The sequence below is a fragment of the Candoia aspera genome, chromosome 2 (genome assembly GCF_035149785.1).
Source record: "Candoia aspera isolate rCanAsp1 chromosome 2, rCanAsp1.hap2, whole genome shotgun sequence".
Lineage (NCBI taxonomy): Eukaryota > Metazoa > Chordata > Lepidosauria > Squamata > Boidae > Candoia > Candoia aspera.
Window position 1 is genome coordinate 90780158 of NC_086154.1, and position 25965 is coordinate 90806122.

General features: G+C 38.1%; 1 protein-coding gene across 1 annotated transcript in view; it reads right to left on the reverse strand.

Annotated features, from left to right (window-relative positions):
- DOCK2 (dedicator of cytokinesis 2) overlaps positions 1-25965 on the reverse strand; it is a 289582-nt gene that overhangs the window by 215926 nt on the left and 47691 nt on the right. Inside the window, exons 20-25 of the mRNA XM_063292441.1 lie at positions 20355-20444; positions 19126-19226; positions 18478-18612; positions 7867-7975; positions 2610-2680; positions 2095-2198 (exon numbers count right to left, since the gene is read on the reverse strand). Of these exons, the coding sequence (XP_063148511.1) occupies positions 2095-2198; positions 2610-2680; positions 7867-7975; positions 18478-18612; positions 19126-19226; positions 20355-20444 (610 nt within the window). The remainder of the gene's footprint in view (positions 1-2094; positions 2199-2609; positions 2681-7866; positions 7976-18477; positions 18613-19125; positions 19227-20354; positions 20445-25965) is intronic.

Sequence of the window (25965 nt, forward strand, 5' to 3'; positions counted from 1 at the left end):
TGTCCTATATGCCTCTTTCATCCTTATATTGTATTCGGTATTTCTCTTTTTCATAACCCCTTGAGTACTTGAGTGAATAGAAAGGTAGTATATAAATCACATAAATATATAGGCACAAAACCTTTTTGCCAATTCAAGGGGCAGCCTTGCTATCATTCCTCACTGACAACAGTCCAAAAGGAATAATGGCATCTTCCAAAAGGCATTTTGGGAAATAAAACTGGTTGCCTCTCTTGTCCTTATGGCTCCAGTCAGAAAGCCACTGCTTGTAACTATGACCAGGATTTCATCCTGCTAAATGAGATAAAATTTCTACAGCTCCACTGGACACTGTCCAGTCAAATGGCACAGCTAAACCCAATATTCTGTCTGACTCCAGTTTCCATGAGGAGAGGCGGAGGGGGCGTTACTGATGGTTTTACTGACATTAGCTCTGGGCTGGCAGTGGTTGCACCAGGAGCACATCCCTGTTGCTGTTGCTTTGGCAGGAATAGCATTCTCTCCATGATGTCAGCAGGCCTGCTCCCTTCTTGGCCAAGTTCACATTCAGGGTCAGGCAAAGAAACTACTACATTCTCTGCAAAGCAGTCACTCTGGGCTGTTCATCTTCCATTGCCCAGGAGATGCCCCTAGATGGAGATCCCTGGTTCAACACTGGCTTATCCCCTCCTGGCACTGTTACGCACTATCTCTATGGTCCCAGTCTCTCCCCCAAGATAGCTACTTTCCACCTATGACAGCCATATGAGGAAGGGGAGGCTTAGGTTTACAAATTAAACTTGATTAGGGATTCCAAACTTCCATGCTTCTCCATTAATTATATTGTGATTGGAAAACTTCAAATGGCAAAGGCTTTTTTCCTGTGTATGTATTTTTTTCATGTATGTATGTATGTCCAAAGTGGGCCCAGTGGTGGTAGGGGCACTTGGGGCTGTGACTCCTAAGCTGGGAAAGAGGCTTCAAAAGATTTTCATGTTCACTGTTTCAATGTGCACTGTACATCGTAACGTTTCACATGCCATGGTGCTGACGCGCGTTTCTGTTGGGAGGGAGCTGCTGGGAAACCTTGTGCCAAGCTCTGTATCTGTGTTCATTTCAATGGAATGTGTTTGGGTTGTGTTCTCTGTTCAAGGACTTTTCCTGTGGACCATCAGAAGCCGTTAGGAGCACCTGGGATTGTGAGCCTGAGAAGATTCTACGGGGGGAGGGATCTCATTTGTACCGAGGGTTTTTAGTTTGCATTTGGCGCACTTTTCCCATTCTCAGCTTTCTTTGTGAACCTGCATACTATTCTTTAATAAATCAGATATCTTTGAATTCCTGCTCATGAGTCTGATGGTGTTTTAGAATAGGCAATCTTTACACAGATCCCAGGAACAACATCAGAGCTCTCTGTGCAGTGCTAGGAACAGTTAAGGTGCTGCACAGAACCCTCAAACTCGCTTTCCATTAAAGATAATCTGGAATTGGGCTAACTTTACAGAAAACAAAACAAGAGCATTGCTAATGCCATTGTTATTTCTGGCCAGAATGGAAATACTTGTTCATGAAAGTTGCCTGTTCTGAGGGAATAAATCCTGCCAAATTTCAGATGAATAGTTTCAAGGGTTTTATGTTGTTATTCAAGAAGAACCAAACCAAATATTGTTGTTCTGTTCTGGTTATAAATGCGGCCAGATAAGTGGCCAAAGTGGAATGACAAAAAAGCAGCTCTGCTTCATAATAAACTCTAGCATATTGTGCTCTATGAACTTCTAATTCTTAGACTAGTTTGGCTCTACCCAGTCTCATAATATCATGACATCATAGCCATGCCCCTTCCAGCCAATGAGAGGCTGAACAAATTACAGTGCAGCCTGGGTAGAAGAAAGTTGCCCACCCATGCACAAAGCCAAACTCAAACAATCCATATTGTGTGAGAACCAAGCTAGCGCAGTTCATACTCCATTTAGTATTTAAGCAAGGCTTTTCAAACCCAAAAAGTAATGTGTTGGGGTAGGCAGGTTTGCCACTGCAGCTTCAGAAGAGGGAGCCACACCCATGACCTTTGAAGAGGACTTTATGCACACTAAAGTGGTCCTAACTACTATTTACCTTGTTTTTTAAAGAGGCTGCTGTGTACAATTTCTGTCAGGGACTGAACTTTCTGCTTCTGTAGCTTTGCTGGAATGCAGGTGAAAAATTCGTGTAAGAGCTGGCTGCAGATAAAAAGGATAAGATGGATCAGAATGTTTAGTAAGGAAATTGCTAAGACTTAAGATAGTCATGCAAAGACTGTGAGATTTCTGAGAAAAGGTAATATTAAACAGTTAATACAAATAAGAAACTATATAATGTCCCTTGTGCACAGCTAGGTAATTGGAAAAAACTTAATGAATAAACAATTAAAGGCTCTATATCTAGTTGCAAGAACTTCATGCTTTTTGGGCAAGTTTCTTATGCAAATTGTATTGCTTACATTATGCCCAAAATTATGTAAGACTGAACCAGCAGAATCCAGATTTGTGCCAGGTTGTACTACAATCTACAATGTGACTATCTTAAGATACACGCCAAAGATACAGGTATCTAAATGCCCAGATGTTTTTGAACTCCAAATGTCAGCTCACCTGAGCAATCTGACATCAAACACTGTTTCTACATCTTGGAGAACAGATGGAATATACTTCAAGGCAGCCATCTGAAAGAAACATAACATATTTAATCATCATTCCTGTGTTTCAAAAACCCAAATAAGCTTACATAATTTAGAACTAGGTTTTACTAAAAAACCAAAATGGGACCTAGGTCTGGAAATGTCCACGTCTTCAGTAAACTGGACTCTGGAGAGTATGGAGGAACCAACATCATCTTCCAGACTGTTTGTTACTGAGAAATGCCTTACCACTAACTTTTCACTTACCAATATTACAAGCCTGTAACATTTCCCTAGGCTCCTGCTGTTGAATCATACCTTTGACAATTATATGCGGACTTAAACACTTCACTTATCATACTTCACTGCCAAGTCATTTAGAGACAATTCTTACTCTGATCTTCCGTATGGTCTTAACAATGTAGATTTGCTAGAAATGGTTTCTGTTGTGCAGAACAGGCCATACATTTTCTACCTTTGGGAAGGTTCCCATTTTAGGGAGCTTCCTGCTGAAAAAACTGTGAGTGGGCACATAGGGTCAGCAGAGGTCCTAAGAATCACTCCCTATCCTGAATTCTAGATTCTGAAGGCCAAATTAGATCACTCAATAATACTGAAGCAGTTTCAGGAAGCCCATGTTCATAACAGAACTGCAAGATTAGGCAACTCATGTATGTAATCCTTTCTTCTCATCCATACAATAGCTATATGTTTAGCATTAGAGATGCATAACATTTTGGGGCTTAGAGAATTTTCTAAGAGGAATCTCTTCCTTTCTCTAGGTCACTTTGACTGTTAAATAAATTCCACAGAACTGTGAGAAATCCTCCTTGTCTTTCAGAGGCTTTTTTAACTATAGGAAACTATGCTACACATTCAAAGAAAGTCATCATATGCCAATGTTCAGCTGCCCTTTTATTCCCTCCCAAATCCACCTACCAAAATACAATTATTGCAGTGTAAAAATTGAATGGATATATTTCATCATTTCTGGGAAATGAGGAAAAGGATGCTTTATACAAGCCTAATATGGACTGCCTTCTGCCCCAAACATCAGGGAATAGTGCAAAATACTAGGTTGAATGTTGGAGTTTAGCTGGGTTTAAATTCCCACCACTGTGATGTTAACTGACATCCAAAGCCAGTCACAGTATGATGAATGTTCTTTAAAAACTAAATAAATAAAAGCAAATAAAACAATAAAGTCAGTCTCTATTATATTTGTATTATGGTAATAGAAAATAGCATCCCTAGTATCAAGATACATTTTAATGGAATGAACCTGAAGTATACCATGTATTTGCCTTTAACTACTTTGATGTTGTAGCATGAAAAAAATGCTCCTAATAAGCAAAGCCACTCAGAATATTAGCCATGCTCATGGCTGTTGCATATTTATGAGGGGGCACTTGACTACTCCCACTGCAGCTTTAATATTTTAGCTGGTTCCATCACAACAAATTTATGACTGTAAAGGATACGTGATGAAAATTAAAACTCTCTCAAGTTTGGTAACAAGAAACCAAGTCTTCGTGCTCTTTTATTGTCATGCTAGCAGAACTGAAACCATGGCACAAAAGAAATAAAATGCTGTTTTCAGTTTTTTTCCCCAAGAATATATTGCCCAATAATGCTGTCCAACAGAGAAGCACTGGAAGGTGTGTGAGCATCGCTTGTGGCTTCCATAGACCACATATATGAAGAAGTGTTAATGACCCACCAAGTACTACACTGTTATGATTTGCAAAAGAGAGTATCTATGCAATAAACAGCAATTGACAGTGAGCTTTCCCTCCAGGATTATCAGATGCCTCTGAACACCAGTTGCAGGGGTAGAGCAGCAGGAAAGGCGTATGTGTCCATCTCCTGCTTTGAGCACCAAAAGCCTGGACTAAGATGCCCCACGGTTCATCCAGCAAGCTCTTCTTATGTTCTCACCATAGACATAATAGAAGCCACATTTGATTTAATTTCAACTCCATGTTCAAGGCATAATATTATGCAGTTTCATTCTATTTGATTAATAGATCTAACATGAAAAGTTGTTTTTACAGTACTGCTTTGCATGTGTGTATGGAGCCGGGGTGAAAGAGCCTGATGAATTAAAATGTGTTATTTATTTTTATCCCATATATCTTTCAAGAAACTTAGGGTAGTGCACATCACGCATAGCTTCTGCCATGTTATCCGTACGTTGATCTTAACCTTTTGCAGACAATAATTCTGGAGATCGTTTAACTTCAAAACAGCTAGAAATATAAACCTACAAAATGGTATTGTAATAAAACGCAGCCATTTACTGTACAATAAAAGTTTAAATTATTTCACAAGTGAGGAGTAAGGCTATTTAAAACTAGTAAGGGTACAGAACATTAAATTTAATCAAACCACCATCTCAGCAAAATGCTACCTAAGAGAGAAGGGTGTTTAAAATCCATTTAAAATCCTGTAGTAATGGGGCAAAAGGAGTAAGGAAGTTTAACAGGAAACATAAAAAATGCCCATTCTACTGATTTTACAGGCAAACATCCAAGGCTGGTCTTAAGACTTAAACAAGCTCATGTGGATTCAGATAGTCCTTCAAAAACCTTGACCTAAATGATTTCTATCTTGTGTAACCTGGCCCTAAGAACGAATGACTAAAGAATCCAGTTCAAATTTTCCAAATAATAATTACTACAATGTGATATGAACATGAAGTTGAGATACGAACGTATTCATGTTTATCATTACTTCTAAAATATGCCTTTTTAAAAAGTCATTCATTCATTCATTCTCCGTTCTCCACCTTGAGCTACTTTTATTTTAAGTGCCTGACTGTGACAGCATTCTCTTCAGGTCAAGGACATAAAATTATTACACTTATTTAGAGACGAGGAGGAATACATAAGTGACTTTTCATGGTATTGCTAGATTCCTTTAACAAAAAAATGCCAGCCAGAAGTTTCTAAAAATTCTTGAGGAAGGGGGAAATCTCCCCTCCCCTAAACCTAAGAATTAAGGTTTAGTGCCTTAGTGCCAGAACTAAGATTATTTCTGCAGTTTCACTCTGCATCATTTGCTAAGCTTAATGTTATAACTGAAGTGGTTCTTCCATCTCATTTATACCCAGCTCATGTACACACTGCTGTGATATTTCCATTTTTGTGTCTACCTTTTCTAATATATTTGGCACCTTATCTTTTTCCACTGCAGAAAGCTGACATGAAAGAGGCATTTCCTTTACTTGTAGTTTCAACCTCTCCCCATCCTACCCCAACAATCCTAAAATATTCATCCATAAATTGTAATTTATTATATTTGGGCATGCTGAGGATACCTGTGACTTCTAAATACCTATACCTTTAAAATCATCCCTGTGTGAACTATAAGTTATTCTCTAAAGCTACAAAACCCAGGCTGCACTACAAAACCAAAACTGTTTCCATTTTCATTGGTGAAGAAGATAAGGATGATAATTCTACAAAAATATTTCTCAGATACCTTTTTTTTTTTTGCTAGAGTCAACAATAGTCTCTGGGTTGCAGCTTAAAGCAAGCACACAATGTTACATGGTACTTAAATAGCTTTTAAAAGCAAAGACATAAAAAAGTGAGCTTCTTCATCCATTTTAGCCTTGTTATTCCCTATTTTATCACCACATATCCCAACCCGCAGATCTTTAACACTAAACTGGAAAGGTGGGTTTCAAAGTAGAATTGATTTTTTTTTTTACTATGGTGCTCAGTTTTGCTACAGTGCAGGCTGATTAATTGTCCAAGTTTAGCAGCGGGATTACTTGGGTTATAAGATTTCACAATGCTACCTCAAAAAACAAAATCACACACAGGGTGTCGAAACACATAAATCAGTCTCTGCTTAATCTGCTTGGTACTTGAGCATGTATTTTCACATACATATGCAAAACAATCCTTTTTCAGGGACAAGTGCTAGAATCTGTGAAAAGCAGAACAGATTTTGAGCAATTGTAGAGCACAAAAGAACATATGATGCCAAAGTAGATATATTTGTGTATAACCACCCAGAGTTGCTCTTTGAGGGAAATGGGCAGTGACGAAATTCAAAATATAAATAAATAAATAAATTTACTTTGTTTCAGAGAAAGAAAATGGCAAACCTTTTCAGTTCCTGTACCATCATGATAACTGGGAAACCAGCATGGGCTATCCTATGCATAATCACCTAAAAAGCTAAGATCCCTCTTCAGCCACATTGATCAAGACATCAGTGGGCCAACTGAATTGCTGGCTGAGCAATTAGAAGAGAACCCAGTGCTCCACCCACTCAAAATGCAGCATAAAGTTCAAAACCAACATTTGGAACAAAGGACCAGGAGCAAGCTAACTCATTGGATCCTGGCTACTCCAAGGAGAGTAGAGAAAGAGAGGCATGGAAACCCAAAAGAAGAAGACTGAGAAGCAAAATTTAATTGTTCTGTGAATTGTACCAGCAAATTCTACAGGAAAAGTTCTGGGTATCTGTCTATGAACTGAAGCTCAAGAGAAAGTCAGTCATGCAGAAACACAATGACCCAAAACACACAAGTTGTAGGACCAAAGAATGGTTAAAGCAGAAGAAAGTTCATGTTTTGGAATGGCCAATAATTCTATAGAAATGATGTGGAAGGACGTGAAGCAGGCAGTTTATGTGAGGAAGCCCACCAACATCCCTGAGTTGAAGCTGTTCTGTAAGGAGGAATGGGCTAAAATTCCTCCAAGCCGATGTGCAGGACTGATCAACAGTTATCAGAAACGTTTAGTTGCAGTTATTGCTGCACACCAGTTACTGAAAGCAAAGGTTCACATACTTTTGCCACACACAAATATGTAGCTTTGGATCATTTTCCTCAATCAGTAAATGAACACGTGTAATGTTTTGGGCTCATTTGTTTAATTGGGCTCTCTTTGTCTAATTTTAGGATGTGTGGAGAACAGAGCAGGTTTTAGGTCATCTTTATGCAGAAATATTGAAAATTCAGAAGGGTTCACAAACTTTTAAGCACCACTGTATGTTTCTGAATTAAATACATAACCTGAACTTCATCTCAGGTTATGGAAGTTAACAAACCCCACCCTGTTTACCCTTCTTCTTCTATGCATTTTCATCTAGAGCAGTGTGTCTCAAACTTGGCAACTTTAAGATGTGTGGACATGCTGGCTGGAGAATTCTGGGAGTTGCAAGTTTGAGAAATACCGATCTAAAGCACTGAAGGAAAAAAAAAATAGGCAAACCTGTAATAAAATAGTTGTTTTATGTTGACTTCTCATCAGGTTATTGATTGACTCAAAAAGCCTCCTCATGGCTTCTTCAAATTCTGTCAGTTCTTTGCCTTCATATAGTCTGAAAAGGGAAGAAAAATACAGAATAGAATTTCAAACCTGAGCTTTAGTCAAAGAAGAAAAGGCACTAGGTTTGTCTGCACTAGATGTATGTGTGTACCTCAGAAAATACTTCTAGATCCATTCAGGGATCCAGCATTTTTTTCCCTCCTGTTAAAAGCTTTTAAGGAATTGTCCCAAAATCTAGTTGGGTCACCTAATGCAACTTCCTGCCTGGAACACAGATGGCATCAGACATTGCCAAAGCCCATCTGACAGAACTGCTTTCTAAATCAGTGTTTCTCAGCCTTAGCAAATTTAAGATGTGTGGACTTCAGCTTCTACAATTCTAGAACTTCTAGCATGCTGGCTGGGGAATTCTGAAAGTTGAAGTCCATACATCTTAAAGGTGGCAAGTGGATTCTCCTCAGTTGCCTACTTTTTAATCCCTCCCCATCAATCATGGCACCTTCTGGAACATAACATAAAGCAAGTTAGAACAAACATGGCTTGCTTACTTCAACTTATCAGTAATTCAGTATGCAACTAAAGAATAATTTTGTTTTTAATTGGCATATATACAAGGTTAGTTGAAAATTGTTGCTTACTTTCATATTTATACAAGTTCAATTTTTTCTACTCATTCAATTTAATAAAGAACTAAATCCTGTAATAAAAGCTTGAATTATTGCTGTTAAGTTGACTAATGAGCTTTGCTTGAAAAGAGTCAATCAGGAGCTCTCCTGTCAAAAGCTCATACTTTTAAGGACCGCTCAAAAGTCCTGCAGATTTGGATTCCACAAATCCAAAATTAGAATAATGATAATATTTATGTATATAAGTATTTTAAACGTAGAAATAAATAAAAGTGATAATTCCACCCTATGCTGCATTGGTCAGACTGTATCTGGAATACGGTGTCCAGTTGTAGACACCACAGTACAAGAAAGATGGAAACAGTGCAGAGAAGAATAGCAAAAATGGTGAGGGGCTTGGAGCTAAATCCTCCAAATAACAGTTAAAAGAACTGGGTAAATTTAGCCTGAAAGCGAAGGTTAGGGAGACATGATAGCATCTTGCAACACTTGAAGGGCAGTTTCAGGGGAAAGATTATGGTTTTATTCTCCATGGCTCCTGAGGGTAGGACAAGAATGGGTGGAAGCTTTATAGAGGGAGATCCAAATTCAAACTAAGGAGCAATTTCATGATTGTGAAAGCTATTACCCTTCTGGAGTCAAGGATGTCCCATCACTGGAGATTTTCAAGCAATGGTTTGACAGCCATTTGCCTGGGATGATATGAGGAATTCTATCTTGGGCACGGAGTTGGATTAGAAGACCTCCAAGGTCCTTTCCAAACCTATTGATCCTATGATGGCAGGTATTGACACAGAAATGCCTCTCAATCTCTTCTTCTTCATGAGAAAATTAGGGACATATTACAAGCCCTAATGGCAAGCTAAATGAGAGAGATGCATATATGCAAAACCTACAGGGAGATGCAGATGTAATATTCTGAGACAGAACCTAGTGAAAGCATTTTGTCTAAGGGCTGTTTAAAACTTAGAACCAAGAGTGATCTGGAAGAGGTAGATTATCTAGACAAATATTCTTCTCAAAAATTCCCAGTACAGGAGATTCCACAACCTCAGTGGGCAGTTTGCTTCAGTAGATAAGTACTCTGTTATTTAGGACATTCTTCCAACTACCTAATCAATGTCCATCTCATTCTCCTTTAAAAGCATTGGTCAAGTTCACAGGTCACACTATCTTATGCTTTAGAGGGCAACTGTAACAAGCTGTACTCCTCTCTTCTTTTCGTTTTGTATTTCTGAATGTTTTTACTGTTAACTTCACTTAAACACAATTTGTTATCTGAATTAGGGGTCATAGATTCTGTTAACATGGTTAAAAATCTCTAGTTTCAAGTTTGCTTCAAAACCGGCCACAGATAGTATCCACAGTTTCTTACCTATTCTCATTACAGATTGTTAGACTTTTCCTGTTACTGTTCTTTTACTTAAACTAAATATTCTTTAAACTCTTCTTTATATAATTCATCATCTGCACATTTATTAGCCTCATAGCTCAACTGATTTACTGAGTTGAAATTAAATGCATCTCAGCCTAGGTGCAGATTTTGCCTATTCTGAATCACTCACAAATTTGAAAAATGTAGCATATTACTCAAACTTTCATGCAAGCCACCTGATGACAAAAAAGAAACACCACCTAAAAATCATCTGCAACTGAAGAAAATTAGCAAGGTTATTTATATAGTAGTCTAGAAATAAGCCCTATCAAATTCAGTGAGCCTTGCTTCTCAGTCTCTCTCTCCCTCTCTCTCTCTCTCTCTGTGTGTATGTGTGTATGCCAACCAGAGTCCACTGGAACTGGGCAGCCAATAAATTTAAATAAATAAATAAATAAATAGATCATAAAGCTAGCATCACAAAGACAATTTTCTTCATACATAAAAGTTCCCATCAATGTAAAATTTGATTAAAGCATATAGCATTAAATTGTCCTCTCTGAATATCTAGGGAAATTTTTAGACTACCACAAAGAAGGAATTTCTCAGGCACCAAATATGGTTAGATCTCCTATAGTTTGTTAAATTACTGGTTTTAAAAGCTTCACTGAAGCTCTGGGTGTATATGTACTATCCACTGAAGCTGCTCCTGTCCTATGCCCATGCTAGCTGGATTCTAAATTCTGTCCAGTCTGACACACCTAGGCATCAGCAGGCTACCATGTCCTCCCATTGGGCAATTCTCCTGCTGCTATGCCCGCCCACCTTTCTATTCCAGGAAAGCAAGGGCCAATCACTTTCCTTCCAGGGGTCAGGTCTTCCCGGGACAAGAAGAGTGTGTGAATGAGCCCTATGTAAAATCAAATTATAACAAAACAGACATCAAACGTGTTACCGAACAGCCTGAATATCATATGAACACAGTAATTCCAAAACAGAATGTTAAAAATGCATGCTTTCAGATATCTTTTTTTTTTTTTTTTGCAGAGAAAAAGCAACATTCAAAGCTTGCTAATTAAAAGCAATATTAAGGCTATTCCAGATCCACATTGGATAATTATAGTATTGTGTCCTTCACTATATTCAGTTTATCAACGGTCATTAAGCATGATTTAATCTTCTTTATTAGCAAATAAATCTAGCGATGCAGGGAGGCTGAAACAAAAAGGGAAATATGTGTAATTTTACTTTGATGGGCAAGGCCTATCTTGTCCAGAACTTCTACTTAGAGAAGAGGAGCAATTCAACCACCACATTGGAAAGCTACCCTTGTATAATGAATCAAGTATACATCATAGTACTCCACACATTTTAATAATAGAGAAGCAGAAGTAATAAAATAAGTTGTAAATAGTGCAGTTTATCTGGCATGTATGCAACATCAGCTCTGAATGAACAAAAATGTTCATTTTATTGCTTATTATTTTTCATTTTCACTTCTTCTTGCTGTCTCTTATGGCCCCTCCCAGAAAAGAGTTGCAGATGCTCTTGGAGATGATGCAAGGACTGCTAAGTGGGGATAGAATCAGCAAGGAGACACTTCTGCCTCTAGGACATTTTGAGGATTCTGCTCAGGAGCTGCTTCCTCATGGAAAGTAGCTGAACCCAACCCATTCTTAGGAAAAGTATTGGGGGGGGGGGAGTGAAAAAATTGTGAATAACTTTTTGAAAAGCCATTAATTTCATGTATGTGTGAGTGCACGCGCATGCATGCATGTGCATGTGTGTGATTACTTCAGCTATAAAGGTAAAGGACACAACCATGCAGGCCTCTTTTTGGCAACAGTTCAAAAGTGGGAGCCATTGCTTTCTTCCAGGATGTTTCTCTTTTGAACCTACAGAGCTGATACTCCTTGGCAGTCTCCCATCTAGATACTAACCAGCCCCAGCCAGGCTTAGCTTTCAAGCAGTGACGTGTGTAGAGTTCTGTGGGCTTCCAGACAAACTTCTCAGTTGAGGCCTTCTAACATGGTGTTAGTCATATAACTATGCAATTATATTTAAAAAAAATCATTCAATACCTTGGGAAAGTAGGTACTACCCAAATAAGGTATGAGCCTGTCTCTCTTGTAGCCATAACTCTACAATAGGTGAAGGCTTAGGCAGCCTTGGTGTCTGGGCAGAGATGGCTACTGGCTCTTTGGCAAGGCAACAAAGGACAGATCACAAGGAGGAGTGGAGCAGTACTGCAAGATATGTCTGAAAAGGTAGCCATTGTGACCTGCAGCCCATCATTATTATTATTTCTGAAGATTTATTTATTTGTTTGCTTCTTTGTTTATTTATTTTATTCCACCACCACCTCTCCTCAATTAAAACAAAGCAGGTGAGACACCATGATCATGAAACAAAGCAAGCCAAATAAATGGAGAAGATTGCAGGGAGAGAATATTCTGACAGGGAGTCTCAGTTAACTCATGTACAGGAAAGCTAATGCCCTCCAAGTCTTTGGGACTACAATTCCTACCATATCTGCTGAGTCAGAAGAAAATCCAGCTTCCATATTCCTTTATTGACCCATATGTTTTGTATGATGCAAAGTGGGCAAGGGGGAGCCGGGGCAGGGAGGTAGGCTGGGCCCATGAGCCTGTGGGCTTCAAGGAAGCCGTCTCCCATATCTGGACTATTTGTACACCATTGCTTCTAACTGACCAGTTGCTACCATCTGCTGCTATATAGATCTCTGTCTCTCGTGCGCGCGGCTCCCCATGATGGTAACATGCAAGAATATTTACAAAGCATTCCATATTTGGTCCATTTAATATCACCCCCCAAAATTAGGATATCTGCATATTCCTTCATACCATAAAGGGTTGTTTCTGTATAAATATTGAGCAAGCAAAGAATATGAGTGATACCTTCTTTTATATTTGCTTTCCAACATGTCACTCTCTTATAGGGTGCAATAATTTTTCTGCAACTCGTGGCTCTTTTTTATCTGAGAAACAAGCTGGGGAAAGCTGTCTAAAGGTAAGAAAGCCTATCAGTCTGTTGCCCCTACCCACTTCCAGCCCTTCTCCCTTAGCTTAAATATATTTGCCACAACTACTGCAAAGCATTACCTAAAAACACATATGGTATCACATACTGTAGATGCCCCTCTGCAATTATTGCCTAATGTTCAGGGATAACCATATGCCCTATTTTAGGGATCAGACCAGCATTGTAAAGGGCTAAAGAAGGCTTCAGTCATAAGTATCAATGCAACTGCATTAAATGAGGTTTCCTAGAGGGGATGGGAAGTGATTTCCCATTTTGCAAAAGGGTAGGAATTTTTTTTTCATTGATGTGTGTACATATCACAAAGCCAAAATGCTGGATGCAAGAAAAAAAATTAAAAAGAGTCATACATAACAGTCTTGTCAAAAAATACTGCAGAAATAAAACACTGTCAGACAAAGAGAGTGTAAAATCATTTACACAAACCAAATGCTGGGCTCTAGTTGCCTTGCCCATTTTTTGTTAGGAAAAAGAAAATACTGAAGTAGCAACAGAATAGGACAATTACCTTAAAATAAATCTGATATTCTAGGGAAAGTTAACAAGAAGAAAACAGCCTTGCCACTTATCATATTACAAGACATTAGGTTCATATATCACACAAAGCCATAAACCAGTCAGTGTGACATAGTTCACATAATACCAAGACATGATTTGCAAAATAAAGTGGAAAGTTCACACATTATATTCCAAATAAAACACATATGGGCTTAGTGTGATGTATGTACCTAGTTATTATGTCTTGTCTAATTTATTTCCTATGCTTCATCATTATGTGGCAGGTTATATTCATGTTTGCAGCATAGTTTTCGCTGACATGAAGAGAGTTCCACTGTAGAATGAAACAGATGATCTTGTTTTACTCCTTACTGTAAGAGACAACCCTTTATTGTAAAAGAGACAAGGAACTGTTTACCTCTAATTGTGCTCCTTGTGTGGTGATCTGTGCCTGCACAGAGCTTGTATCTGAATGTTGCAGAAGTACAGTTTTTGACAGTCACTTGGCTTCTGCCCCAAACAACCTCCTGTAGGGTTCCTCCATTTTTAAGAGGTCTGGTGGCTGAAGTAGCTAACACTCAGAGAGAAAGTAATACTTCTGAGAGAGGAAGGAGGTGGGTTTTTGAATTCACAGATGACCAGTCATAGGACCACAATCCGAATCATGATGGTCTCTTTGAAATCATTCAGATATGGCTGAAAAGCAAGCTAGCTTCCTTGGTGAAGAGTTAGAAGCTACTGAAGCTCATGGAAAAGAATTCCTAACCAAAAAGAGGTATTTTGTCAGGACTGAAAGTTGATACAATGGTGTCTGACAAAAGCAGAAGGCTAAGCCCTCATGGTTACCCTGCATGACTTCAGCTGAGATGTTTTACAGGACCAGTCAAGAAATGGGCATTGCCCTAGTGAAGCATCCCTTGATGAATTCCAAACTTAACTGCTTTGCAGAGGTCAGGCTGATTGCTGCCATGATTCTTTGAAGGGGCATTGAGTTGAGGCCAGCTGATGTTTCTTTGGGCCTCCTAAGTGGCAAAGAGATACTGACTGTCAAAAAGAAGCTGCACCATTTAGGTATCAAATAGTGTATGTGCAACTTGGTTTCTAAGGAGATAGATGGACACTGAAAAAGACTCAGAAGCATAAGTTCAGATGGTTCAGATGGAAGGCAGAAACTGATTTTGGTATGAATGAAATGTCTAGCTGCAAAACTACCTTATCCATGTGGAAAATCAGACCTGTGTGGGGAAGAGCCAGTTAATTAGCTCTTTTAGCTAAAGCAATTGCTGTAAAGAAAGCACATGCTAATGGAAGGAAACAAAAATGCAGAAAGGAAAGGAAGAAGATACTATGATAGAAAAAAATACAAGATAGAAGATATTAACAGAAATTATAATCCAGTCCTTTGGAGAAGCTATTTCAAGGTTTTCACACTATGATGGTTGAAAAGAAATACAAGGATATGTCAAAAACTGTGTCTATATGGGGAATCACGACCCATCTAAATGGGTTCACACCAAAAACCGTTGCTCTGGGATACTCCAAATAAAGCTCTCCAGAGGCACAGAACCTGATTGTGTGATTTCATGGAGACTACACTGAAGCTGGAGCATGCTGCATATGCTAAAATTCAGTGGATTTATTTATAAAAGTGCACATTCAAAAAAAGAATCTCTGCTGAAATGGGGAATCTCAAGTTCTCCCATTGCTCTGAAAAAAATAATACTTTGAAAGTGTGTATCTAAAGGCTTCCACTATCCCAGATCCAAGACTACAGCTTGAAATGAAATGTACAAGTTGATTGCACATTTGATTGGATTCTTAGACTCCTTTCTCCTCTCTGGGCCCATTGACAACTGTAATGTGTTAATTCAGAGGAACACAATTAAAGTAAGGAAAGATTGCTATACAGTATTAAAATGGTGTGCTGAATTTCTCTCTTGCTCTTTTTAAAATGTTATTAGACCCTCTGGGGATTTTATAGGGATTGAAAACTTCTGTCCAGTCAGCAAATAGTGCCTCTCCCTCAGAATTGATGTTTAGTCGGGTGCTCCTTGTGCACCACCTCAGTGTCCACTGATCTTGCTTCCAAATTTTTATACAGCTTAGAAATGGGTTCTATGTCCTTTTCCAAGCGTTTCCAGTGTAAAATAACCGAGCTTATTTATCATGGTAAATGCAGTATCCATTCAATTACAGTAGTCTGTTTAATCAGTCAGATATTGAATGTACCTCAGTCCTGGATTATTTATTTATTTACTCAATTTGTATAGCTGCCCATCTCAAACAAATGACTCTGGGTGGTGAACTATTGTAAAATCAATTAAACCAATTAAAAACACAACACAAAAGAAAAGTTAAATACATATAGCAGCTGAGAAATATTATAATCTGTAGGTGTCAGCATAACCAGGAAATGGGGCCTGTTACATTCTCTAGGATTTCAAAACACATTTAACTGATTTGGTGCTCTGAAATGCCTCATATTAGTATGACTCAAAATCAGAGAATTCTGTGGCCAACACTGTAAGTTGTTCTTTGCTTTGTTCTCTCACCTCAAGAGAGAATCTGCAGGCATTTCAAAATCAGCAGATTGTCAGAAGCAGTTTGCAGTATGCAGTGAGTCAAAAGCAATGTGTTTAAGGAAAGAAGTTGAGCCCCTTGCTTCACTGTCTAATTGTACAAATCAGAAAACCATAATTTGATGCCTGCAACATCCAAGATGGCACCATGGAATCCCAACATTAAATAAAAATGGATACAAATAAACAAATAAAATAAATAAATAAAGAGATCATAGTGATTTGACATGAGATCTTTCAAGTTTTAAGCCAATTTTGGTGGGAGGGGGGAAGTATTTTTATTTTTGGTGCCTGTGCAATCACATCAGATTGCAAAATGGTACCCATTGCCCGAAAAGACTGCTTGCCTTGCTCTATGGGCTGCCTCCCAAATATATTGCTTTGTTAAAACTACCCTTCTGATCAATGTGAGATCTTACAAATTTCATACTCTAGTAAATGTACTTTATTATTTATGGTCTTTACACTATTTTCCGATAAGAAGAGCCATTCTGCCTTGCCATTTACATTCATCTACTTTTCTAATGATGTAAGGGTTAGATATCTTAAGGAGCAGAACACTGAACAGAATCTTCAAAGAAAAATATATCCTGGAGCATATCAAGAAAGAAAGTTAATGCTTCCCACCAAATACGTTTCAAGTACACAGCAAGTTCAATATGCAATTGTACCTTCCTCTTTCTGGCCTAACGTATTTCAATTCAATTATCTCAATTTTAAAGTGATTTTCTAAAATCTATACATCTATTAAACCTTAGCAAAGTTTCCACCCATTAGTTTCATCACCCATAAAGGTCACTATCTGAAACTGCTATAGATAAACAGGACTGCACAACTAATAGGCTAGCTATTATTACCAGAGGATCCATGGTTACACAGTGCATACAGCTAACTGGAAAATATGATCTTGTAAAAGACCTAGAAAGGGAAGAAGCCTGGAAGCCACAAGGTAAAATGTATGTCACTAGGCAAAATCAGTTGCCATTTTGGATTTATGTTGTGACCAAACAAATCTGTTCTGCCCAATTTATTGTAACAGTTCAGTCCAACATAGTAAGCCCCACTTGGTTCAATGGGTAAAGAATTGCATGCTTGGGCAGTAACTTGGCAGCAAGTACCATTGGACACAGTGGGACATAATTCTGAGCCAACATGCTAAGCTCTCCTAATTAATTAACCTATGCCAGTTGCAAACTATCTTGTGTCTTCCAAAGGTGTTTGTGATTACAACTGCCATAAGCCACCATGGACAAAGATTTCTGGGAATTATAACAAAAACATCTGAAGGTATGATGATGTCTATCTCCATCCTGAATAGTGAAACTCCAAGAACAGTGGCCAATAGATGAGCACAAATGACCACCACTGGCTTTGACTGGATGTTATTCGTCTCACATTGTTCTTCCCACAGTCTCCTGAACTTCCAGTAATTGAAAGAGGCTTCTATGCACATGTTGCTCATGGGCAGAAACCTGTTCCCTCACTTCCAGTAGCTCATTGGAATTACCAAAAAAGATGTTTATGCATGAGCAACACATGCACAGAAGTCTCTTCTGACTCTTGGGAAAAAAAGGAGAAGGTCATCCAAAAGGTGCAAAGCAAGGCATTGTGGCAGTTTCAGTTTGTTTTTTAGGAGTCTGTGTGCTACATTGTTTCATGGAACAGCTTCAAAGAGGTGTTTCACATGAACCATTGTCAGACTGAAGTATCCCTTCAAAGCTTTTCACAGTCAAAATAAAAAAAGTGACAGCCTCTTAGGAAGTTGCTTCCAGATGATTTTTTGTTTTCCATGTGTGGTGTTCCAGTCATACCTACAAGCGACTCATGTCTGTCTGCAGAAATGCTTTTAAAATTAGAAGCTCACTAATCCTATACATAGAAATTTAATTTATCAGTCATAACATTCCTGCCTAGTTAGGTGGCAACTCCTAATCAAGTAAAGCTAATCCTAAAAAAACTAAGTAGGTGGACTTGACTAGGACTTGGATGGGAGACTACCAGGAAATGCCAAAGCTCTAGGTTGCACTGAAATATTGAAAAAAATGATCATACAAGAAGGCAAACCCACTTTCATATTATTGTCAAGAAAACTACATGAACGTGTCCATGAAGTTGCCAGGATTACAGCCCAGCTCAGGCAAGACCATACATACCATTCTCAATAACATACTTGGCTAAACTGTTACTGTAGCAGAAAATGACCTCATCTCCAGTACCCCCCAAGTGCTCTGGCTCTACAATTCCCAAACTCCTGAGTCAGCATGGCCATCAGATTGCTTTATACACCAAAGACTGGCAAAAAAATGTGCAGTCTGGGAACCTGAAGTATTGTAATCTGGACACCAAGTTGTGGAAAACTAAGCTATACTTGAGTGGAGCTTTTGCACCTCAAAAGAAATTAAAGCCAAATACTTACTGAGAGAACAAAGTCCTTGACCGAACTATGAACTTGAATACATATTCCAGAGCTTTTAGGGTTCTTAATATAGGCTCACACTGTTCTCCTCTGCTTGAAGTATCCAAATAAGTTTTCAGAACTGCCATTAATTTCCTGAAATCAGGAAAACACATCACACAAAGGGAAAACTATCTTTGTCAAGTTAGATTTCTAAGTACCGTGAAGTGGCAAATATATGTCGTACATGCTGTAACATGGCAGATTTTATTTTATTGCTTTGTAATTCAAATACAAATACTAAAACAATTCATCCGAGAAAAAGCACAGCATGACTATTCAACATCATTATTTCTGTCTGTCAAACAAGATGATCCTGGATGGTGGCCATATCCATTGCATAGAATACTATTATATTAGAGGCACAGGATAGGGTTGGGAATTCTTTGAGCCAAACAATCTGCATAGGACCACTAAAAATACACTTCTAGGTTTTGGTTGCATGGAGAATATTTTTGCCAGGATTAGAATGATCCGTGGAGATTCAGAGTAGAAGAGGTGAGACCCATACATATATTCCTTTCTCTTCTACACTCTTCAAACAGCAGGCCAGAAGATGATTTAGGTGCTCCCACCTTGCCTTCCCCATCAGGATTATTATAAACTTACTTGTAGGCTAAAGTTGCACTGAAATGTTGTTGTATATAAGCCTCCAGTACAGTATTGAAATGCTGAAATTTTCTATCTGCAATGAGTCCTATTACATAAATCTGTAACAGATAACAGAATGAGGGTTTTCATATGTAAAAGATCATTTGGAAACTTCTTTTTAAAGAAAAAATGGTGGAGGGGTTCCTTCTTTATGGATTCCACATCTCTGAATTCAGAATATTGGAGCCATTTTAGTGCATAAGTAATTATTTATTCTTATTACAGTTTGCTCACTTTAGCAAAGCTCTTGGAGAGAATAAATGCAGATATTTTCATGCAAGAAATAAAGAATGAAACATGAGCCTGTTACCTCTGCTGTATCACACATAAAAAACAGCTGGAGCTTTGACTATACCTTGGACCATACCATGCAGATACCTGTGAGTGGGGAAGCTATTTCTGTCAGTTGGGGTTTTCCACCTCAGTAGACAGGGATGTAAAAGAAATCCACCCCAGCCTGCAGAGTAAAAGGATAAATGCAATTGCCAAAACATATATGGCAAAAGCCTGCATGGTGCAGCAAATTAAATATGCTGGTATTTTTCAGTTCCCAGTCCAAAATCCACACAAAAATGTATTGACTTACTAAAGATCAGTCTGAAACTGAACCTTCATTTGAGAAGCAAGCATACAGAATACATCATATAGAAGTATTTGCATTTTAAAAAATATATTAGAAAAAAATTACTAAATAAAAATGCCAATATGTTTGATTTATTCAAGTATATTATGGAAATGTATATGAAGTTTGCATACTGGGGGAAGTTGTATTTCGAAATTACAAATATTTGGGGAAGCTGGAAACAATAGACAGATGTGGATTTTTCAGGGATTACTTTTATTAGCACTTGGAAAGAAATTAGAACATGGAGAAAAAGAATATGTGAGATTCTATCTGGCAAATGGATTAATATCTGAACATGTGAGACTCCAATATTGACTTAATTAACAACTATCTCCATATCATGAAACAGATAATTCCGATGTTTCTGGTTCCACATCATGCAGTGAGGCTGCCTAGATAGTTTATCCTCAATGCTAGGAGGCTAATTAGAGCATGGATGAGAAGTGAAGCCAGCATGCTCACTCTGATGGCATCATTCTCTCTTGTATCGTGTTTTTAAGAAAAAGGCAGAGCACTAGGAGAGAGCTTAGTTGATTGAAGGAGGTGATACAGTAATCCTTACCAGAGCATCAAAGACAAGAATGTCATATGCGTCACTATGAGAATGTTCCATCATGATATTAAATAGGGCATCTAAAGTATCCTGGAGGAACTAGAGAAAGGGAAAGAGGGAATGAAAAGAACAAGCAAATATGTTAATAGGTTTGGCACCATGACAGGATAAAAATTCTTTGAAAAATATTTTGATTTGTCTAAGTGGAAAATATCCCACCTAGCCCCAGGGAAAGTGTTTCACACCTCAAAGAATTCATCCTGATAGCCCCGTCACCTGGAGCTTCACAACATCTTTGAAGATTTATTTTCATCAGAGCACTCATTTAAGTCCAACAAGCACAGCAGCGATTATTACGATTATTACGTTGTATTTAATGCTAAGTTTAGCATCTTAGCTGTGAATTGTCAAAAGGGGACTGCAGCATGGATCCTTAACATTTGTAAAGCTTCAGCAGTTGTTTTTAACAGCAAGCAACTGTGAATGTTGAGTAATACTATTCCCTGCCCAGAGCGGATTGATTTTATAACCAACCATCTTGCCCCTTAAAACACGACAGTAGGGGATGATAAGTCACTCTCTCATCTCACTATCTGTCTTGTCCACCAATATCCATATTCCAAGCCAAATGGGGGAAGAAAACCATGAAAACAAAATGAACATTCCTCTATCTGTCCCCATCGGTTCAGGTATTTTCTTCATCTGGTTTTAAGAAGCTTCAGTGGAAGGGACAAATTGGGTTGGCACCATTGTCTCAATCCATCATTATCCCACTCTTTCCCAAGCTTGGGTCCCTCAATAGTGTTTGCTTGTAATTTCCATGATAACTCCATGCTGACAGTCCTGGTGGAGATGATGAAAGTTTAAATCTAATAATATCTAATTTTATCTGCAGCATTCAATCAGGATTATATTACAGTTATATCAAAAGTAGGCAAAGATTACACTCTGCATGCTAATTATCATCCATCAACATTGATGAATGTTGATACAAAGATCTTAACAGCAGTGTTAGCAAATAGATTACAGTAAATGATATCGTTTGCTATTACGAATGATCAAGCAGGGTTTATAAAACTAGGCAAGCAGCAGATAACATTAGGTTAGTTGTAGATTTAATAGATTTGAATAAAAACAAAGATCAAAGAAGCTGAAAAAGTCTTTGACAAAATATATAAACAGTACATGTTTGCTGTATTAAACAAGTTTGGAATTCATAAAATGGATCAAGATATTATATGAATCGCCCACATCTAAAGTAAAGGTTAATGGTATGTTCTCTGCTACTTTCCCACTATTTAGAGGATCTAGACAAGGATTGTAAACTGCCCAGAGTCCCCTTTTCAGGGGAGATGGGCGGTGATGGAAATTTGAAATATAAATAAATATAAATAAATGTCCACTTTCACTTTCATATCATCATGCTTACTTATTGTCAAGCATTAAATACTGGAAGCCAACAACTGGTGTTAATTTTCCAATTTGGGCAACTTTGGAATATACATGTATAGCACCCTTGGTTGGATAGACAGTTGTTGTTTATTCGTTTAGTCGCTTCCGACTCTTCGTGACTTCATGGACCAGCCCACGCCAGAGCTTCCTGTCGGTCGTCAACACCCCCAGCTCCCCCAGGGACGAGTCCGTCACCTCTAGAATATCATCCATCCATCTTGCCCTTGGTCGGCCCCTCTTCCTTTTGCCTTCCACTCTCCCTAGCATCAGCATCTTCTCCAGGGTGTCCTGTCTTCTCATTATGTGGCCAAAGTATTTCAGTTTTGCCTTTAATATCATTCCCTCAAGTGAGCAGTCTGGCCTTATTTCCTGGAGGATGGACTGGTTGGATCTTCTTGCAGTCCAAGGCACTCTCAGAATTTTCCTCCAACACCACAGTTCAAAAGCATCGATCTTCCTTCGCTCAGCCTTCCTTATGGTCCAGCTCTCGCAGCCATATGTTACTACAGGGAACACCATTGCTTTAACTATGCGGGCCTTTGTTGTCAGTGTGATGTCTCTGCTCTTAACTATTTTATCGAGATTTGTCATTGCTCTTCTTCCAAGGATTAAGCGTCTTCTGATTTCCTGACTGCAGTCAGCATCTGCAGTAATCTTTGCACCTAGGAATACAAAGTCTTTCACTGCTTCTACATTTTCTCCCTCTATTTGCCAGTTATCAATCAAGCTGGTTGCCATAATCTTGGTTTTTCTGAGGTTTAGCTGCAAGCCAGCTTTTGCACTTTCTTCTTTCACCTTCATCATAAGGCTCCTCAGTTCCTCTTCACTTTCAGCCATCAGGATAGACAGTATAAAGATCAAAATACACTAGAACTCTAGTATCTATGGAAACAATCATGTCAATTAGAAAGTTATAGAATGTAACGTCGAATAAAAGAAGATTTGACCCCTTTTCTCATGCTAAATTGACTTTATGGGGAAACATAATTTTTAAAATTGGGAAAAAAGATGGTGATATGGAAAAATTGGATGGAAGAGGGGATATTGACTTTGGACCAACTGATGAAGATGAATTTTTAACATACGCTGGGTTAAGAGATAAATATCATCTATCAGATGTAACCCAATGGCAGTATTTACTGCTACAACATTTGTTAACAACATTGTTTGGACCAGCAGCATTTTCAGCTTTGGAGACACCTGAGATACTAGAACTTGTTATATCCTTTAAAATTAAAAAAAAGACAAAACCTACTATTAGCTTTTATAGATATTTGCTAACAGTAAATCAATTTGATATGCACATGCTAAAAATGAGTAGAATAAAGAATTAGAGGTTCCTATATTGCCTAGAAAATGGGAGAGCGTCTTAACTTCTATAGCAAGAGTGTCAATGGACCTCCAACTATGACTTATACAACAAAAAATAATACTTAGAATTTATTGGACTCTACTTCATTTGTACAAAAATGATTGACTAAGACAGCATACTGCTGGAGATGTAATAAGGATAATGCTTCTTTAAAACACATGTTTTTATAATGTTCTATACTTACTAATTTTGGGGAGAAAGTAGTGGATTATATAAATATGACTGTGACAAAAGCTTAAGTTTTCAGAGAATAATATTCTCTTGAATTACATAGCTATTACATGGAATTTGACAACTGGACAACATAAATGGGTTCTCTGTGCCCTTACAATGGTCAAAAGACTAATATTGCAGCATTAGAAAGATAAATGTATGGTCCATTTACTCAATGGATTGAAAACTTGACTACAATTGCCACCTAGGAGCGGACTGTGTGTGTGTGTGTATTTGTAACTGTTAACTGTTATATTTTTTTCACTTTTTTTAAGGCACATTTTATGCATGGTTTTTTTTTCTTGAGAATGTATGTATTTGCATTGTAATTTTATCTGTGTTTTGTCCTTTTTCTTTTTCTGTTACTATTTAATTAATAATAATAATAATCCAATAATATCTGAGATGGGGAACAGCTGCATTACTCTAAAGTGCATAATATACATACTGGATACACTTGAATATTCTGCATGGAAAAACAGATGTCATAAGTACTGCTTAGGAACTCTAATATACCCATTGCCTTTTTCAAAGGTTGTGAGTGGCCCAAGCAGAATGTTTGTTTGTCTTTCCTCCCCATTCACCAATTCCATCTCACTGCAACCTGTATCATTAGTTTCCTCCATGGTTTTTTTGGCCGTTGAAAGCAATGACCAAATAAGTAGGAGTGATTGGGAAAACCCAAAATAACAGTTGGATTTATATTTTAACTGATTAATTTTAATCCCATAACTGAAAAAAATACCACTTTCTGCCACTGAAATGCTGGATGAAAGGAGCTTTTGATCTAGCAGGACTTTTTAAAATTATTATTATATTCTTCAGAATTCCTAGGATAGGTAACTTACGGCAGTTGTAGAATATTTATCTGATCAGCCCTAGCTTGGGAAGTCATCCCAATAAATAGAGGGTGGAGGCCACCTAAAACTTAAATAAATGAGATTGTTCCAAAATATAAGGAAAGTGTAAACCACATTTGGAGTATAGCTATCAAGAGGGTAAGGGGTCTGGAAACCAAACCCTATTAGCAACAGTAAAAGATTTGGATAAGTTTAGCCTACAAAAAAGTTGATTGAGGGGACATATGAAAGCAGTCTTCAAACATCTGAAAAGTTCTCACACAAAAAAACCAAAAGGATTTTTTCTTTATTATCCCAGAGGGCAGGATCCAAACCAATCGGTTAAAACTACAAGGAGTCATGTTTAGGATAGACATCAGAGGAAATTCCTGAGTATAAGAGCTTTCAGCCAGTGGAACAGCTGCCACAAAGTACTTAAGTTCTCTTCTGTGGAAATCTTCAGAAGCTGGATGGTCACCTGTCAAAAATGTTCTTGTGGATCCTGCCCTGAGCAGGGGGTTGAAATAGGTGGCCTCCAAGATCCCTTTCAACTCCACGATTCTATTGAGTCTATGAATCTCAGGCAATTGTCCATTGTCACTCCCAAAAAGGCCTTGACACATGATGATGATTAAGAGATAAACTGATGCTTGTTTAAAATAAGAAATTGTGACTAATCCATGAAGACCAGACTTGCTGCCCAAGCAAAAGCACTTATACTACATAATATCACTAAACATTAATTAAACGTTAATGTTAAAAATATTAATTTTTAAGGGTCAGAAATAAGTGTTTCAAGTGCACAGATATAAGTGCACAAATGTAAGAGACACCGTAGAATCACAGTGGCCCAATTTAGTTTGTTGTCAACTGGAAGACTGCATGAAGAAGAACAGAGATTTATCACCTTGTTCTGTTCCTTGGTGATGCATATACTCCAGTTCCTCCTCTTCGTAAGTAACTATGCATTCTGTTAACAGCCTGCAAATCTTAGTTCTTTGCAGCAGGACAACTTGCACTCAATTTCAAATAAAGAACTCAACCATGAGAACTTCAGATTTTACCACTGACACAAATATTTTCCAAACAAAGCTATGATATTCATGTAACAGAGAAGAGGATGATCACTGAATAGCTTTCATTATCCCTGTAATTATATAAACATTTTCTTTTTTTTGTTTTGTTTTGTTCTGTTCTGTTTTATTTGCACTGACAAAGGCAAGCTGTCTTTCCAATTGGCCTTGATATTGTGCTCACTATGAGTTAATCATGCATTAAAGACTAAAGTCTTGAATCAAGGGATCTGTGATTGTTACAAATGGGCATGCCCAGCATTTTTATAAGTTAGGGGAATGCTAAAGCAGCAGCTTGCTGATTCTACTTTAATCAAGGTGAATGTCCCAAAAGAATACTTGTGTGAAGCTTCTGATCAAGAGAAAATGAGTTATACTTGCTTTATCGCATTAGTGCTACTGACTCTCCCAACAGTATTTTGCACAGGCATGCTGCCTTCCTTACTCCAGAACTGAAGTACTGGGAGAATGGTGCTCAAAATGAGGAGCACAAGGAAAATTAAGCCTCTGACCTAGTGGCCCTTTTGATGTAAAATATGGCTCCCTTTCCAGTCGAATAAATCAAGTTTGAACACGTTACCCTCACTAGTGATAACTGGGGGGCCTAAGCCAGAATGAAGGCTTTGGAAAGTTAGTTTCACATGCTGGCAGGCAGATGCCTCTTCAGCGAT